Source organism: Protopterus annectens, chromosome 7.part0 (genome assembly GCF_019279795.1).
Source record: "Protopterus annectens isolate FY-2018-M chromosome 7.part0, PAN1.0, whole genome shotgun sequence".
In the NCBI taxonomy this organism is placed as follows: domain Eukaryota; kingdom Metazoa; phylum Chordata; order Ceratodontiformes; family Protopteridae; genus Protopterus; species Protopterus annectens.
The window spans coordinates 185,549,443-185,567,482 of record NC_056739.1 but is presented as its reverse complement, the minus strand read 5'-3'; the positions used below and the strand labels follow the sequence as shown (position 1 = coordinate 185,567,482).

Genomic DNA, 18,040 nt, shown 5'->3' with positions numbered 1-18,040 from the left:
CAGTAAGCATCTCTTTTACTAATGGCCCAAACAAGTGCCATCAAATAATGCATTAATAAAGGACATCTTAAAAGGTTTTGCAAAGTTGCAAACATGCATCCAGGCATGTCTTCTTATGGCAATACCTGAAACGGTTACTCTTTAAGGTTCCTTCAGCAGTATGAGAGATCAAGCACTGGATATGGACAAGACAGTGGCCAGTTGGGAGGATGCGCTTTTGAAATCCTCAGCAGGCAAGGACTTGGTATCTGAATGCACCTTGGTCAAATTTCTCTGAAAACAAATAAAATATGCCAAGTAATTTAGTGACCTCAGGGTTGTCAAGGAAAAACTCGCTTTCCAAACCTGTCCAAAATCTAGACTCCCTGTTAGGCGGATGGACAGAAGAACTCTTTTCCACCATGTCTTTCTTGGTGGCGGTCACTATCACCATAGCATCAACTGGGAGCCCTTTGCTCCAGTGCGATCTGTCGGTCGGCGGGGCTAAAAACGTGAGTCTTAGGATCGAGTTTGAGGTATCCGGTTCCTTTCAACAAGCAACTAGATAAATAATTTCTTCTGCTGGGGGTGGGGGGGGTGGGGTAACCCAAGACACAGACAAGGGGTTTTGGGAATTCCAGCCACCTTTCTGTTTCAGGATCTCTAAAATATCTCCAAAGGAGACATTCTTCATCAAAATTGGTATCCTCCATGACAGACTCCCATTGGGGAGTCAATGCTTCTCCTTTTGCATGTCCTCTTACCTCCTCTGTGGGAATGTTCAGCGGAGGTGTCAGAAGAGAGGAGAAATCCTTTTAATGGAATTGGATGGACTCTTACTGGCTCTGGCAGTCCCTGTGGAATAGGTCTGTGTGACTCGGATCAGAACCAATGGAAAAAAAAGAAGGAGTAGGATCCAAAACAAAAAAAGACAGCGCGGTTCTCTGTGGAGAGAAAAAGCCTTTTCTATCACCTCAAAAGCTGATGGACCCAGACAGAGCCCAACCAGCCTCCTCTGTGCCGAAACATCCGAGGGTAGGTCCAGACCTCCCTCTGATCCACGCCTCGAGGGTGGAACAGGATCCGAACTATACACAGCCGAGGTTCCGAGAGGAAGGGACGGATTTGAGGAAATCTGAGCTAAGCCTATTCCCTCAGATCGGAGACAGACACTTTGGCTCAGAGACCCATTCTGATCAGATGGTATCAGAGCAGAACTAGTCAAGAATATAGTTGGAATGGAGAAAGTTTTCTTCTGATCAGATGGTATCGGAGCAAACTAGTCAAGGATATCGTCGGAGTGGAGAAAGTTTCTCAGATCAGACACCACACCTCCCAGGAATCTCTGATCCTGGGGCTCTGAAACCACTAGAAGGATCAGAAGAGAGAAAATAACTTTGGAAGTAGTAGGCATTAATCACAGATCCGACAGAGGATGGAGCTGGTAAGACCCCCATCTGAAAATGAGCTCCAAGAAACCATAACATTATCCTATCCACATCTGCTTCAGACAAGCTCTTGGAGGAACTAGAGGAAGAAGTGGATGGAGGCTTTGAATGCTTCTTAGGAGTTTGAAGCAATCTTGAAGGCAGGGTAGGTGAAACAGGTTTAATGGCAAACTCAGGAGTAGTGCTCCTATAAGGCAGTACCTTGCTTCAGATCTGATGGTGTCACTGTAGGGCTTATTGTGCTCACTGAAGTAAGTCTTAGGATCTGAAGGCTTTGGATCTGATGGCCTAACCTTGGGATCCAATAGCAGCAGATCCAATATTTTTCTGGTCTTTTCCAGGGATTCCAAGGAACAGCTGGGGGACTGCAGGGGGGAGCTTCCTCTGCTCCAGAGGAGCAGGGTTTGCTATGCTTGGAAGGAGTTTCATCCCCTGAAGAAACAGAAGGAAGACCCCTTAGAATCAATTTATTTAGTCTGTCAGCTACAGTTCTATGGCTGAATGTGGAGCAGAACATGCATACAGTGTCTAAATGTTCAGCTCCAAGACAGTATACACACTCAGTGTAGGCATCCAAATTTGGGATGTTATGCCCCACAAGAAATGCAATTAAAGCTTGTGGGTTTGGCAGACATGTTTGAACAAAAACCCACACCATCCTTACAAGACAGAATTGGAAAGAAGGCAAAAAACTAATCACATTTTTTTAATAGGGAAAGGTAGCTTAATTATGAACTATGGTAAACAAGCGATACCCTGAGTGAAGGATAAGCCGAAAACACCAATGATGGTAATAAGTAACTATAGCAACAGTACTAGGAAGCAAGAAAAAGCCTCAACACCTGCAAGAGAATCTGCTGAGAGGGGGGGAAATAGTATGTATATGGATAAAAAAAATTTGAAACTCACAACAACCTTATACTGGGTACTCGAAAGCTTGGAACCTGTGTCTATTCACAATGGCAGCAAACAAGATCAGAGGCTATGAGGATGGAGTAAGGCATTGTGGGCAGAGGGAGAAGCTCAAGAGTTAGATCCAAAGTCTGGAATATGAGGCAGAGTTGAATCGGAGGATCAGATCAGAGCTCACATTGAGGAAGAATGGAAAGGACAACAGACTCTAAAAGCCACACATACCAGTCCATTAAACAGTGGTCAAAAGGCCCTTCCCTCCTAAAGAATCAGAGGTGGAGGATGAGCATGTGCAGGAGCCCTGAAACTTTGGAAACTGGCTGCCTGTTGTAGTCTATGCAGGATATAACCCATACAGATAAAGCTACTGCAGCCAATAAGAAAAACAAAATAAGGGTTCCCTGCAGCGCTGAAGTGTTGAGAAGAGACAGAAAGGAGAGAGAGAGAGAGAGAGCAAATATAATGCATATATTACACACACCACACACACATCACACACACACTTCCATCTATAAAACTACAAATGTATACACTCCTAGTTCAGTGGCACAAGAATGGTACACTTACCATGACCCAGGTGAATGCAATTTGAAAAGCAGCACTAGCGATGCCTGGCATGGAGAGACAGGAGAGGAGGAGCATGGCCCACTCACTTCTTCTGGGGGTAAGATTAGGTTGTAGGCACTTAGGAACACTAGGAAGGTGCAATTTTCTCTGGTGCAGAGAAACCATATCTCATGCATGAGGAAAGGGAGCATGGTTACTTGTTGATAACGTCCCCTATGGAAGTACAAAAGCCTTCTGCAAGTCCTCCTTGAGGTTATAGCAGGGCTTAGGAAAATCCTCAAATCACCCCAAAATGCATCTCTATCATGGCCCCTCATTGTTGATCCTCACTCCAGCCATGGGGAACATATGGGCAGACTGGGTGAGTGGGGGGCCGATCAACGGCAAACAGGAAGCAGGGCCAAAATGTACCACTGTTTTAATTTATATACACATACATACATACATGCATGCATGCGCACACACGTATGGTTGAATTTCAAAATATCTAAAAACACAATCATCGAATGGCTAAACATCGATCTCAAATGATCAGAAGCCAAAATGAAAATTTTTGGAGACGGCAAGCCCCCTTGCACTCCCCTCATCCCCTGCTAATTATATATACCAACTCTAAGATCGCACTACAGTGAGAAAAGGGCAAATTTCCCAGTCTCCACAGTACATGATCTCACACGGACTTAACGCCGACAGAAGTGATCAAAAGATTTTCAATCATTTCTGCCAGTGTACAAAACACACACTATGGAAAGAATACACAGGTTTACATACAAGTAACACAGAACACAGAAGAAGCTCCACCTTTGAGGAGGGAAACCTGGTTTGCATGACATTTTTTGTAGTGTGCCTTTATCAATAAACATTTTTTTTGTCTTCTATCTGGGTGCCATATTATTCATTGGTGTGTATATATCTATCAAACACATGCGCAAACAGGATTATCTGAAATAAGGAGATGACCAAAACCTAGACAGCAGAATGCAAATGGCAACATGCTAAGCATTCGCCAAGAAGCATCCTCAGCACTTTCAAAATTTCACAAAACAAAAAACATCCCCCTATCCAAAAAAACTTGTCATTGCAAGAGGAGCAAGCCCACAGATGCAGATGGCAAAACAAGTGTTGACTACAACCACCTTCTCAGAAACTTAATGCACCTAGACATATATAGCTAGCCCTTTCAGATAAAATGTTTGCATACTAATCAGTAGCACATAACTTGTGGTACCCAAAAATCAAGAGACGGATCAGTGGTATCACCTCCAATAAGTTTTATTCCTGATGAGCACTTCCATTTTTGGACTTAATCAGATCTGAACACACACACACACACACACACACACACACACACACACACACACACACACACACACACACAATATACAGAAATAAGCAAATCTACACAATGGATGCAAGCTATACAATAAAAGAAAATAAGGTTCACACAACATAGTATGCAACTGTCAACAATTTAGCTCTGAAGAGAGGAGTCGCATAACTTACCAGGGATTTTATCAACACCTTTCTTTTTAAGTTCTGGGAAATAGTCCAGATAGAATTCTAGCGCATCATCAGCCATTATACTTTGAAACTTGAACCGTTGAACATAGGCCTGGAAGAACAAACATAGTATTCTAAAGCCATTATAATAAATAAAATTGGACTGTCCACACTATATACCAAATCAAAAATGCTACTTCGAAAAAAAAACAGTAAATATGCCCCACCTGCTTACTTAATACACGTTTTTCAAACCACTATTTTGTCACTGCAGATCATGCCAAGTTGTCAAGTCATAAGGAAGACTTCCCTTGTATTTGACTTTAAACTCCTTCAGACTATCATTTCAAGACAGATCGTGTTTGTTTTTCTCTGAAGCTCTAAGGAGTTTTAAACTAGCTGTTAAGCACCCAAACCTCGGCACAGTGACTAAAACCTCTATGTACTGAAAGTCCGGTCTCAAGTACACAGTAAAGGGTTCCAGCTAATCCCTCCTAGGGATTCTGTTCTGGTATCAGAGATCATATTTTTTTATTAGCTTAACCATGAAAGTTTTGTGCTGTATTCTGTCATGTGTTTGCTTGCTTGCTACACGCTGTAGCAAGGATTGTAGGACTACATTTTGCTATATTAGTGGTACAGCCAGCATTCAGGCATGTTAATGAAACATCAAATCATTTTTATTTTTTCTAAATTTTTCTCCAAACTGTACTACTTCTGGACTTTTATGAGCATTAGCAATTTACTCAAGGGAAGAGTTTTATGCAATGAGTCTAGAGATATTCTGCGGAGGTGGTGTTCAGAAGTCTTTGCAGTAAGCAGTACAGAATTGCTCCCCATTTTGAAAGCAGCATGTGTAATAAAAACTTGTGTACACTCACCTAAATACATTTAACTCACATTTTCCACAGACTTGACAGAAGACTCCAATCTCTAAAAAGGGGAAGTTTCTTTTTAACTTGAGTACATTAAATATGAAAAAAGTGTTTCTTTTAAACCCACCAGTTATCAACTTAAGAAAAGACAAAAGATAAGTGTGGCTATTAGTGTAAGCCATCATTTCTTAAACAGTGTACAATATCTCCTAAATCAAGGAGTGAAATGCATCTAACCCTCCTGCCATTTTTGTTTGTAAAACCACAGGGGGTGCATCTTTAAAGAGGAATTGATCAATAAGTGGGTCTGTGTACTATGTGACTTTTACCTCAAAGCACTTCAGTAAAGCTATTTCCAAGTGCACATCATGTCCAAAACCTCTTCATTCACTGTGTGTGTTCTTAAATACATACACATGGTGCCAGATATAGAGATACTCGGCAATGAACTCTTTTCTTTCATACCACACTGAACTATGGAACTTTGGCAGCAAACTTCTTTTGACTGAGAATTCCTGTTCAAAAGATGCCACGAAAGTGTCACAACCACATGAACAGCAAAACCAGATTAAATTTTTCAAAAATGACTTTTTTTTTAGAAAATTAAGACTGTTCTTTTTTTGCATCTTTACGTTATTAACATTAGAACAAAGTAACACTGCAAACTTTTTGTATGTACATTTCAATCTTGAATGTCAGCCTCACAAACTTTTTTTCTGATTTTTGTGTTCTTAGAATTGTGGACCACAGATTCTTTAGCTGCACCTCTCCAATCAGGCTCAAAATGTATTCACTACAATCACCCACATTCCTAATACAGCAAGGAAATTAGTGGGGTTGCACAGAAGCAAGAAAGGGCTCAAAGTGCAATGCCCCTTCGTGTTGCATTTTTTTTTTAAACACTCAACCTTAAAGAGGAGTATAAGAAACCATTATCATTCTTAACGGAAAGATACCAGGCATACTGTAGGCCAAAGAGGTATGCAGAGCAGACACCAAATCACTGGGTTTGTAATGCAAGTTTAAGAATTCAAAATAAAACAGGACTTCAGAACTGAAGTGCAAAAAAAAGTTGCACGTGAAAAATCAGGGCAACTAAAGCTTAATATGACATTTCTGCCACCTGCATAACAGATGTGGCATGCAGTAAGAAAACGAACAGACATCAAGCCTAGTGTGGCTATGGGCATAAAGCACATTAATCAAATTTATAGGGTATCTGGAAGTTGCACTATCCATTTTGCAAAAATGTGTAAACAAAATAAGCAGGTGCAACAAGATTTACATGTAGTACAGACAAAAAAGATTAAAGAACAACACTTTTATGTACTACTGAAATACATAATGTGAATGCAGAATGTTTTTGTCAAAAGATTTGTGATTCAAGCCACACACTACACTTAAGCTTAACGGCTACAAAATGAAATATATTCTCAAACTAAATTTGTAGATTTTCTTAATAGTATGTACGATCACCATGCACTGGCCCCAAATATTCGGGACAAAAACTGAAGCAAATGAGTCAGTTTTAATCAATTAGGAGCTCAACTGTAAAGAAAAAAGCACATTTTTATGCAGTGAAAAGCACTGAAAGCATGCAGATATACTGGGTTGTAATGTGTGTGGCAGGCTTTGTATGACTAGAGAGATTCATACTATCCAGTTACAGAATAATTGCCTGATTTGTGTACAAAATCATCACTTATAGTTGGAAATTTTATCTTAATGAGACCATAATGGGGCTTGAAAACTGCAAAAAAGCATGAATACTTGGCATGGCCATCACGAATTTGTGAACAGTTGCAAAAGTTTACAGGAAGAAAGAGGTTAGACAGAAGTAACAGCAATATGCATGTCCTTCTAGCAAGACTGTCTTGCAAAAAGTTGATAAAAGTACTAGAACTATTAGCAGAAGTTATGACAAACACTTGAGTGTTTCAGTGAGCGTCAAGTCACACAATGGTCAGGATAATATTCTGCAGAGGTAGTCTGTTTTATTCACTGGGTTATGCTGTTTGTTAAAGTACTGCATTAGTATTTCACCTGATACAGTACCACTTATACATGGAGGAGTCCCAAACAGCAGTAAGCAGGAACTGAAGAGCATTGAAGCTATGAAGAGCACAACGAATGGCTGAACAAGCACTGTATTAACAAAAGTGCTGGAACTGTATCAAGTGCTTTTTTTTTTTTGCTATGTGCTGCTCAAGGCTTTTGGCAAATAAAGGTATAATGAAGCTAGTTTAAATCTTTGCACATTCAACACCTCTTGAGATGTAGGCTTCTGAGACTGCCTTTCAAAATGTCAGTCTCGGAAGCATTTTCAAAGAGCAGTAGCTGAAGTTAATGATGGGAAAGAGTGACTAGCAATCAACAAGCTTTTAGTGCTGGAAGCCTATCACTCAGGAAGACGATTTATGTTTAACCCCATCCAGTAAATTGATAAAACAAATGCATGCTAAGTGGGACATGTACTTCTGAATGTCTCAAACCAGACATGCTCACTATGGAAGCTACTAAAGCATGATGCTGTTTGCTTTTTGTGACAGAAACAAAACAGAAGTTTTGAAATTCAAAAAGCTAGTTACCAAGGCTTCTTCTCCGAAGTACTACAGTGTCTACCAATCAGTTAGACTTCAACCAGAAGCTGGTCAGCAGGGCTTGGACCAGTTCTACTGTAGCAAAGTAGCCTAGCAGCATATGGGCCAATGGTTATACTGATGCTTAAACACAATATGTTCTAAAAGGCAAAAATACTGTAAACCAAGTCTGGTTGCCAGATGTTCCAGGATTACATCTACAGTAAAACTACAACAGTTTCCAATTATAAACCACTGCTTGTCTTCAAAAATTCTCTTCATAAGGTACTACTTGGTGATACATTAGCAGAGCTTACTTGCACAAGGGTAAAGGAGATTTGCTACAGAAAGAAGTGGAGGTCTTGTAGAATATCTATCAACTAACTACTGAAAATCTAGAACGCCAAGAGACTGTATAGTTGGACAGAGAAATACAACTACTGAGAGATGGTAAACAGTAGGCCAGATACACTTAAATGAGTACATCCAGAATATAATGTATACTTCTCATAGTATTACACAATGATAATGAAAGTTTGTGTACAAGCCTTAATGTTAAATGGCGAAAATGATCAGCCCTACACAGTTTAAGATGCAGTGTTACACAAGACTGACAAGTCACATAACTAACTAAGGATGGTGCATGTCATATTCTATATTGGCCCAAGATGTCACAGCCAACTAACGGATGGTTTCAAAGGTGTATGTTTACAAATCAGAAGGCATGCTACCTTGTGAAATACCAAATCTTCTCTGTAAAGTTTTGAGTAGAAATTTGTTTCAGTACAGATGCACATTACCTCTGTGATGCCTCAGAATTAGTATACCTGTATTACACTACCACATCAGTGTTACTGTGATACTGAAATCTGTCTCTACTACACATGACATACCAAATGATATATTACAAGACAGTGGTCTACAATTCATAAGCCAAGAATTCACAGTTTTGGGAAACAATAGAAATGTAGGCATAAGTCCAGAGATCTGTAAATCAAATGGAAAGTAAAACATGTGGCCCAGATTGTAAAGGATGTACTTGCTGCAAATCTGAAAACTCAGATCATGTTGTTATTCTGGAATAAAGAAACATGCCTTTGCAGCTTGAATTTCACTCCAATGGAAGACATCTCAAAGCTAACCTAACTATACATCATCATCTTTGTTAAGCATCAAAAATCAAATAAAACAGCATTAAAAGAAGAGTGTAAGCAGAAATTCTTCTCTTACAAATCAAACTGGTCTAACTGCAAAAAGACAGCATAGATTCTGGAATTCATGTGCAGAAAAGCAGAGGTTCCAGAGAGTAAGTTGTTTATGCAATGTAAACCTTAGGAGGAAAATGCCTTACAAGGAAACTTTGGAAAACTTCAAAGAAGTCAAGGAAGAACCAACATGGAATCTATGAATGTTGGGAATAGAGGCCACGGGGATTCAACACCAGCTCAACCCAGAGTCAAAATGATCAGCAAAGTAGGCAAGCATAGCTGGGAGTGAAAACAGACAATGATTCCAACTCCATATCCTTAACCTAAACAAAGGACCAAACTGAAGGTCTTCTGGTACCAGACTACAAGGAATCAGAAATAATGGAAGTTGCCAAGGTAGCATGATGGTTCAGAGGCAGGGTGTCAGTCTGAACCTACTGTTGACCCAATCTGGGAAAGGCCTTGGCCACCAGCAAAGCTAGTTTAGGGGAGGGCTCTCCTATTACAAGGGGAGGGGTCTAGGGAGACTGATTCTTGTGTGATCCCTTGGTTGAAGCCAGAAGCCTGTGTCAGCTCAGGGAAAACAGGTGGTGGTGACGATGTCTTGCCATCGCTGCACTAATTGCTTCCACAAGCTAAGCAATAGAACAAACCTCTGCAAATATTATGCCTCTCATTTACTCGCTCACATCTCTACACAGAATCCTTCATTACCCAGGACTAACACCAAGATTCCACAAGGTGGACTTCTGCAAGTGTGGACTGCCCAAGTCTTTTGGAAGGGTCAAATATGGGGAGCACCCAAAAAGGAAATACTGGGAGTTCCAGGGTTGGGCCAAGCATCAAAGCAAACAGTAAACAGCCAAAGGCAGTGCTACGGTCAAGGTGGAGGAAAGCATTAAAAAATAATTTCATTGACCTGTCTAAAAGGGAAGGATTATGAGCCACTACTGGAACTGGAGAAACCAAGATGTGACATGTAGAGAGTGAAAGTCATTAAGAGACTTGCCTGAAGGATGGCAAAAAATCTTCGCAATTCTCAGAAAGTGAAAGTCATGTACTTAGAATGATGTGAGCTCTTCACGATCTAGGTCATTCCACTTCAAAATAAGGACTGGTCACCACATGTGATACCTCTTGGGCACTCGCACAGGTTTTCCCAAAGTTTCCCCTCACTCCCATAATCCGCCATGCTTCCTATTTTCTCCTGAACGTGCTTACCCAAAGACAAATGTTGCTTCCACTATTAGACACTGCTGTTTCCCATGAAAGCCTCAGGCATGGTAGACATGCCTGGGCAAACAGGCGCTTCAATCACCAGGAAGGGGAAGTTTGGAGGGTATGCTGAAGTAGATGGACATGGAGCAGGAATCTCTAAAGTATACAACTTCTGTATTTTTAAGTGATCCTGTCCACTGACTTCAAATATAGACTCCCCAAATAAACGTCCTGGGTGAATGACAGAATGGCTCGAAAGGAAGACCTGGATACTGCAATTACACTTAGTTTACAGTGTCTTACAAAACTGCAGTGAAGCCCATACTACAGCACCACAAATGTCATACAATCATAGGAGATTACTAGGCTATTGACTCGGAGGTTGTTTTAAGTCTAGCCGTTTCATCCCAATGTAATATCATAGAAATGCTACTCAGTACCAAAGACTGCATTTAGTGACGACTGCCCATGTCCAAACGGTTGTGGGCACTATCCCCAGTTAAGAATTTATGGTGCCTCATCCACTTGTCCAAGTTCCTCTTGAACACAGTGTCAGAGGTTCTCTGTTTCACATGAATTGTAGCCTGTTCCAAAGACATGGCAGTTGCTGGGAGATAATTCTGTCCCTCCAGCACGTCCTAAGTCACAGGCCATACTGAGGTCCCTGGAATGGGTAGCTTTAGTCCAGTATGATTTACAGATATGCAACAAGTTCATTAGGTTTGGGTCTTGGATTGCTCTGTAGGCCAGGAAAAAGTCTCCCCTAAGAAGTCAGTACAATAAGGAACATAGTGATAGAAACTCTAGGTCGGTCTGTGTAAGGCACATGCTGGAGCCCCTTTATCTTCTTTGCTAGAAACCTCTGAGGTCTCTAATTGCTGCAGGTGCTTAGTACGGTAACATGCCAAATGGGGTGCTCTACTCAATTATGGGATGGATAAGTGCAGAGTATAGGGGGTTATAACTTCTGCTCTCGACACGATGCCTTTACTAATAAAGTGTGCTACATAGAAAGCTTTTCTTACTACAGTAGACACATGGTGGTCGAAGTAAAGGTCGCAGTCAACTTGTGATCCAAGGTTCCTTACCACTTCATGAGTAATTAGGGTATTGCTGCTGATTTGACAGCGTGAAGGGACACTGTTTGTGCCAAAGGGAATAATGCATTTCTTTGCATTCAGTTTGAGATTGTGACGAAAACACCAGTCACTGGTCTGCATGAGACCCTCCTGGAGTATACAGATGTTATTTGGAGTTTCAATGATTGCACCTAGTTTGCAGTAGTCTTCAAACTTGATCAGCCACAACCCCTTAGTTTTGACCTGAACTTCTGAGAAGTATATAACAGTAGTGAACCCAGCACAGACCCCTATGGCACCCCGCTGGTAATAGGTATGCTGGTTGATGTGAAGTCACCCACCTTGATAGTGTGTGTCCAGTTTGTGAGGCATTTGGCAACCCATCTTACAATGCAGGGGATTACATTCAGTTTGCTAAATTTATGAGTAATGACTAAATGTGGGATCGTGTCAAAAGCCTTTGCCAAGTCATTGTATGCTGTGTGCACAGATATGCCCTCATCAATGGCCTTGTGTCACAATTTCAAAGAAATCCACCAGATTTAACAGGCAGGATCTTCCCTTCACAAAGCCGAATTAGGTAATCCAGGGTTTGGAGATCACCTGTGTCTCTATTTAGGAGGTCCATAATTATATGTTCCATGATCTTACAGATGAGGCTTGTGGGTCTGTAATTGCCTGGGTCTGTTGCTAGATCACCTTTGTGGAGGACAGTAACTGTAGCGGTTCTCCATTCTGCAGGAACAAAGCCTGTGGCTAGGCTATGATTAAAAAGACTTAGTGGTGATGCTAGTTCATGTTTTAGCCTGTTTGGTCCCATAGAGACAGATTTACTTTTTTTTTTTTTTTAAAACCTTGGACAGAGCTTTGAGAACCTCCTCTTCAGATAATGTAGGGTGGGGGCATTTGGGGGAAGGTTTGTTGCAAGTTAGGAGGGAATAAGAGTAAAATTTTCAGCAAACCTATCTGCTAGCAGGTTTGGTATCTCTGTGGGATCAGTATGTGTGATATCACTGGCCACTAGTTCTGCACAGTCTTGGGTCCTACCCTTTAGATTACATATGTAGCTGTAAAAGGCCTTATGGTCATCTTTGGCTGTACTTAGTAACTTTCTCACAAAGGAGCCTTGGAGGATTTGACAAGTTGCCTTATTTGCCTGTTGAAGCAGAGGAGAGTGCTTTTCAATTGTTGGGGCCTTGCCTTTGTTTTTTTGGACAGCATCTTTTTGCGTTTATTATAAAATTTGTTGATGCTGCATGATACAAATTCGACAACACAGATAGAACGTTATGGTGAGTACATAACTTCTTTATCTGATGTTGTCAATCTTCATTTATTCCTTGATCTGTGGGATAGAATCCCCAGCTACTTTTTATCCTGGGTTGACTCGCAGAATATTCCTTAGCACTATAGAACCAAAGGATGCTCTTCCCCTGGAGGCCAAATCCAATTTGTACAGAGTAATAAATATATGTGAAGTAGCTCAAGTTGCTGCTTTGCAAATGTCATCCAAGGAAGCCCTGAAGTGAAAAACTGCAAAAGTGGCTATCGCTCTGATAGTGTGCTTTAACAGGTCCAGGTAATTTAACATTCTTTTTGGTGTATATAAAGGATTTCAACCATTTAGAAAGCATAACTTTGGATACTGGCCTACCTACTCTAACACCAGAAAAAGCAATAAACAGTTGACCAGATTTTCTGATAGATTTTATCTATGAAAGTAGAAATGCAATTGTCTGTGGACGTCCAATAAGTGCATGCAATATTCACCTTTATTTGAAAATGTTGGAAAAAATGGTACAGTTACAGTTTGATTAATATTTGTCTCGAAACAACTTTTGGTAGAAAGAATAGATTAGCCCTTAAAGAAACTTATCTGGGTGAAAAGTCAAATATGGCGATTTAAAAAATAGCGCCGGAATTTCTGAAATTCTTCTAGCAGAGGTAACAGCTATTAATAAAGCTGTTTTCAAAGACAAGTACTTTAGCTCAAGTGGCTGCAGGCTCAAGAGAGGGGTATATCTAAGTCTGAAGAACCAAGTTGAAATTCCATGGAACATATGGGTCTTTATAAGAAGGCTTCAGCATCAAGGTTCCTTTCGAAAAGGCTTTGGAAAGTTTATGGGACATTAATGAGGCAACTTGTAACCCACTGTGAAAATTTGAAATGGCCGCTAGTTGAATCCTGATGGTAGAAGCAGAAGCTCCTTCAAGAGCAACGTCAAAAACTCCAAATTTTTTGTGATGGGATTGAAAGAGGATCAATGTCATTACTAGGAGCCCATGAGAATATTTCCCATTTACTACAATGAAGTTTTCTAGTGGAGGGTTTATACGAAGCAAAGTAATCTTACGGACTGGAGAAGACAATGTTACGCCTGGCAAGTGGAGAGGCCATGCTGTGAGCTTTAGGTTTTGATGGTTCTGGTGAACTAATCCCTCTGGATGGGATAGGAGATCATCTGGAGTTGGATCCAGAGTCCATGGTTGCTAAATCAGATGAGGCCAGAGGAAGGGGAACCAAATCTGTAGAGGCCAGAATGGGGCAATGAGGATGACCTTGCTCTTCAACCTTGTTGCTTTCTTCAGAAACTGAGGGGTTAACAGTATCGTGGGAAAAGTGTATAGAAGTCCTGAGGGCCAATCGTGAAGAAGAGAGTCTCTTGGAGACTCCCCTGGAGGGAGGACCAGGGCAAAGCAGCTGTTGCACTTGTTGTTTTGGGGTGATGCAAAGAGGTTGCAGCAAGGTTTGCCACAGCTGTGAAAAATCATCTGTGCCATTTAAACCACTCGTGAAGCAGGAGGATACATATGCTCAACTTGTCTGCTATCACACTAGAAGTTTCCGGGATGTCCATTGCTATTAGAAAGTGGTTGGAAGACAAACGCTGAGTGCTTCTCGACAATGGGAATAAGACTTGGTACCTCCCGGTTTGTTGATGTACCAGACGACTGACATATGTCTGGATCGCAACTGTCCCTGGAGGAAGAACAGCTTGAAAGGCCTGCAAACGCTAACAGCACTGGCCTCATCTCTACGGCACTGATATGCAAGCCGGCCTCTGTAAGTGATCAAGTGCCTTGGACTGTCTGGCTCAGATAATACCCCCCCCCTCACCCGATCTGGCAGGTGTCTGTGGTCACTATGGTCGGGGGTGGGTGGGTTGGGGTTGTATGAAAGGTCGTCCCGCTACAATATCGGTGGAGTGAACCCACCAGAGAAGATCCATTTTGCAACAGTTGGTCACTAAAATATGACGCAACATTGGCTGATGACGAATGGACCATTGGGATGCAAGAATCCATTGTAGAATTCTCATGTGGAATCTTGCTAGAGGTGCCAAGGTAATGGCCACTGCAAGAGAACCTAGAGCCTGCACTACTAGACATGCAGCTACTGTCTTGCTGCGGATGATTCTCCTGACTTGAGATTTGATCTTTTCTAAACAGGGAAAAGGGAGGGAAGCTATGAGTGCGTTCATATTCAGATCTGCCCTTATAAATTCCAAACTCTGCTTTGGAATCAAATTAGATTTTTTGTGGATTATTGCAATTCTGAGGTCAGCATAAGTCTGAAGGACATAGTCTTTTGATTTTTCTAAGAGATGCCTGGTGGGAGAGGTGATGAGCCAGTTGTCTAAATAAGGAAACACTTGGTGTCTGTGTAGTCTCAAGTGAAACGTTACCACTGTCATGCATTTGGTGAACACCCTGGGGGCTGCGGTTAGACCAAATGACCAGGCTCTGCATTGACAGCAACTGGCTCCCAGCTGGAAGCAGAGAAATCTCCTGGACTGCCTTGTCCATCTTGATGTGATAATACACATCCTGGAGATCTACTGAGCACATCCAATCATCCTTTCCTAAGAAGAGAAGGATGGACTGAACTGTGATCATCTGGAATTTTGTTTGAACAGATTTGTTGAAAACACAGATCCAAAACTGGTCTCCAGTATCCGGTGGTCTTTGGTACTAAAAAGAATCTTGAATAAGTTACGGATTCTTTCTGGTCTGTGGGGGACACGTTGGATGACTTTCTAGCAGTTATTTTAATTTCTGGAACTGCTAGTTCTCTCCGACTGGGTGGAACACTGGAGATCCTTTTTTGAGTTTTCTTGGATGAGTGCGAAAGGGAATAGTGTACCCTCTGGTAATAATCCTTTGCACCCAAACATCTGTAGTTATTTTTATCCAGGCATGTTGGTGTAAGGATAATCATCCCCCGACTGCTTTCAGAGGCAAGGGTAGGGTTTGGCGAAGAAAGAATCTCTGAACCCTGATTTTATGGGCCACCTGTGCCATGTGGACAGCGTCTTCCATTAAAAATTCCCCCTCTGCCCCTGGGGGAGCTACTACCACATGTCCTGGACAGGCCGTTGGGACTTTTATAACATCTTTCCACTCCTCTGGTTCCTAGAGGAGGACCATCGAGTAGTAGAAAAATGTTCACCCAGTGCAGAAAGGGTATGCCCATCTTTCTCACACCTGGACAAAGTCACATGAACTTTTGGGCCAAAAAGAGAAGACCTGTCAAAGGGTGCACTGAAGACTTGAATGGCTCCACAAATTTGCATAAGCATATCCAGGCATGTCTCCTCAAGTCTACACCAGAACCCACTGCTGTGGTCATCCCTTTGGCTGCATGTGCCATGAGTCTCATGGACGAGTTGGATATGGACTCTAGGATGGCCAACTGAGAAACAACCCTTTCTTGGACTTCAGATATGGCTCATACAAGTGTATTTGATAACTCCTTAATCAAATCCTTTTGAAGTCTAGTGAAATATACCATAAAGTTCAATGACTGCAGAACAAAAGTCGAAGAAGCATATACCTGCTTCCCGAACCTATTCTCGTCCCAAGCCTCTCAACTGGGAGGATGGATAGTAGAACTCTCCCCAGAGTTCTTTGTGGTTGCCACAAACAACATGGCATCTACTGCTAACCATTTAGATCAAAACTGAAAATCTTTGGGAGCAGTGATAATTTTGTCTGGCCTCTTAGGGATCATCCTTATGGAATCAGGACCTTTCAACGCCTGCTGCACAATCAGTTTGATAAGATCATTAGCTGGAGTCACCCAAGAAGTAGATGGGCGAGAGCCGAAAGCTTGCAGGTATACAGATTCCTCGGGGGGGATGCTGGGACTTCCAGCCACCCCTCTGTTTAAGGATCTCAAGGATATCTCCAGAGGAGACATCTTCAGGGGTGACCTAGGGGAACCCTCCCCTTCATCAGTCAGTATCCTCAGTGACCGACTCTTCCAGGGAATCAAAGTGCTTCCTCTTGCACTTTCTCTTGTGAGGGACTTCTTCACCGAGAAAAATCTAAAGTAGTGTCAGAAAAGGATAAGACCTGGACAGGTGTATCCTGCAGTTTCGTCCCTCACTGTCCCGATGCAGAGGTTGGTTGACAGTCAGAATGAAAGGAAAGATCAGGGATCAACTCCGATCAGGGAGCAGATGACTTGGTGCCCACCGAAGACAAAGCCCTCTCCATTGTCTGGAAGGCAGGTCCCCCCTGAAGAGGGAAGGGAGCCCGGGAACCGAGAATGACTACCTCAGAACTGATGTCACTCCCCGCTCTGAGGAGACTACCCCTGATGCCAAAGCTGAGGTGCAGGGATGGCTCCAAGAAAACTAGAGTTGAAACCTGCCCCTCAAGAGCCAACAGCAGAACCTGCATCCCAGGAGCCCTCTGGTTCTGAGAGGACCGAAGAGCTCAGGGTAGTAGTTGGCACCAGAGAAAAAGATCTGGCGATGGCCATAACAGTCGATGCCAGAGGGGTCAGAGTCTGAGTCTCCAAAACCACAGATGGGGTCAGAGGAGGAAGATTTGGTGGAGTTGTGGAGAAAGTAGTTCCAGAACTGTAGGTGGTCAGAACCAAGGACATAGAAGGCAATCCTCTTGCCTCAAGAATCTGATCCACCAGCCTCAGCATGTCCAATTCTGATGAGCTCTTGGTGGAGCGATTGGGTGCATGGAGATTTAGATCTCTCCAGAAATAGACTAGGCAACTGTCCTGCATATGGATCAATAGATGGGGAATATTGCATTCTTGAAAAAATGTATTCCGGTTCCTAAAGAATTACTGTTAGAACCGCAAGTGTCAGTGCAGGTATAGTGGATGGAATAGAGATTGTTAGTTATGAAGTCTTGCCATGGTTTTCTAATGTCTGTTCTGGTGCCAAAGATGCACATAGTCTCAAAGCAGAGGCTTTCAGTTCCATAGCCATTTGTGGACCCTCTAGTTTAGGTTTCTTAGTCACCTGTGCCAAAGGAGAGGTCGGTGCCGAGTGACTTTTCTTCTTATGGTTCTCAGTTTTTGAAGAAGATGGAGGAGAGTGTCTTAGATTTGGAACCAGATGAGGCCTCCTCAAAAGAGGATTTAAGCATGCCCTTTAACATAGCTGAAAGAAAAAATAAATTTAAGGCTCGGCGACTGAATCCATGGCATATTGAGGAGTCTTCCTGAAGATGTAATGAGCCTAAACAAACACATGATGAATGACCATCAGAATTTGGCATTTTCCTACTGCACTTGACATTTTTTAAAGCCAGAAGTCCCCTTTCCTTTATCAGCCATATCTTATAGGTTCATAGGTTCATAGGTTTATACTAGGCTATCTGCCCTAAGGCATTTATAAGCCTAGCCCAAATTTTTGTGGCTTACGC

The 18,040-nt window shown here is 42.1% G+C and overlaps 1 protein-coding gene across 1 annotated transcript in view; it reads right to left on the bottom strand.

The window, feature by feature from the left end:
- LOC122806339 (arginyl aminopeptidase) overlaps positions 1 to 18,040 on the bottom strand; it is a 292,458-nt gene that overhangs the window by 114,599 nt on the left and 159,819 nt on the right. Inside the window, exon 8 of the mRNA XM_044076669.1 lies at positions 4,410 to 4,518. Within this exon, the coding sequence (XP_043932604.1) occupies positions 4,410 to 4,518 (109 nt within the window). The remainder of the gene's footprint in view (positions 1 to 4,409; positions 4,519 to 18,040) is intronic.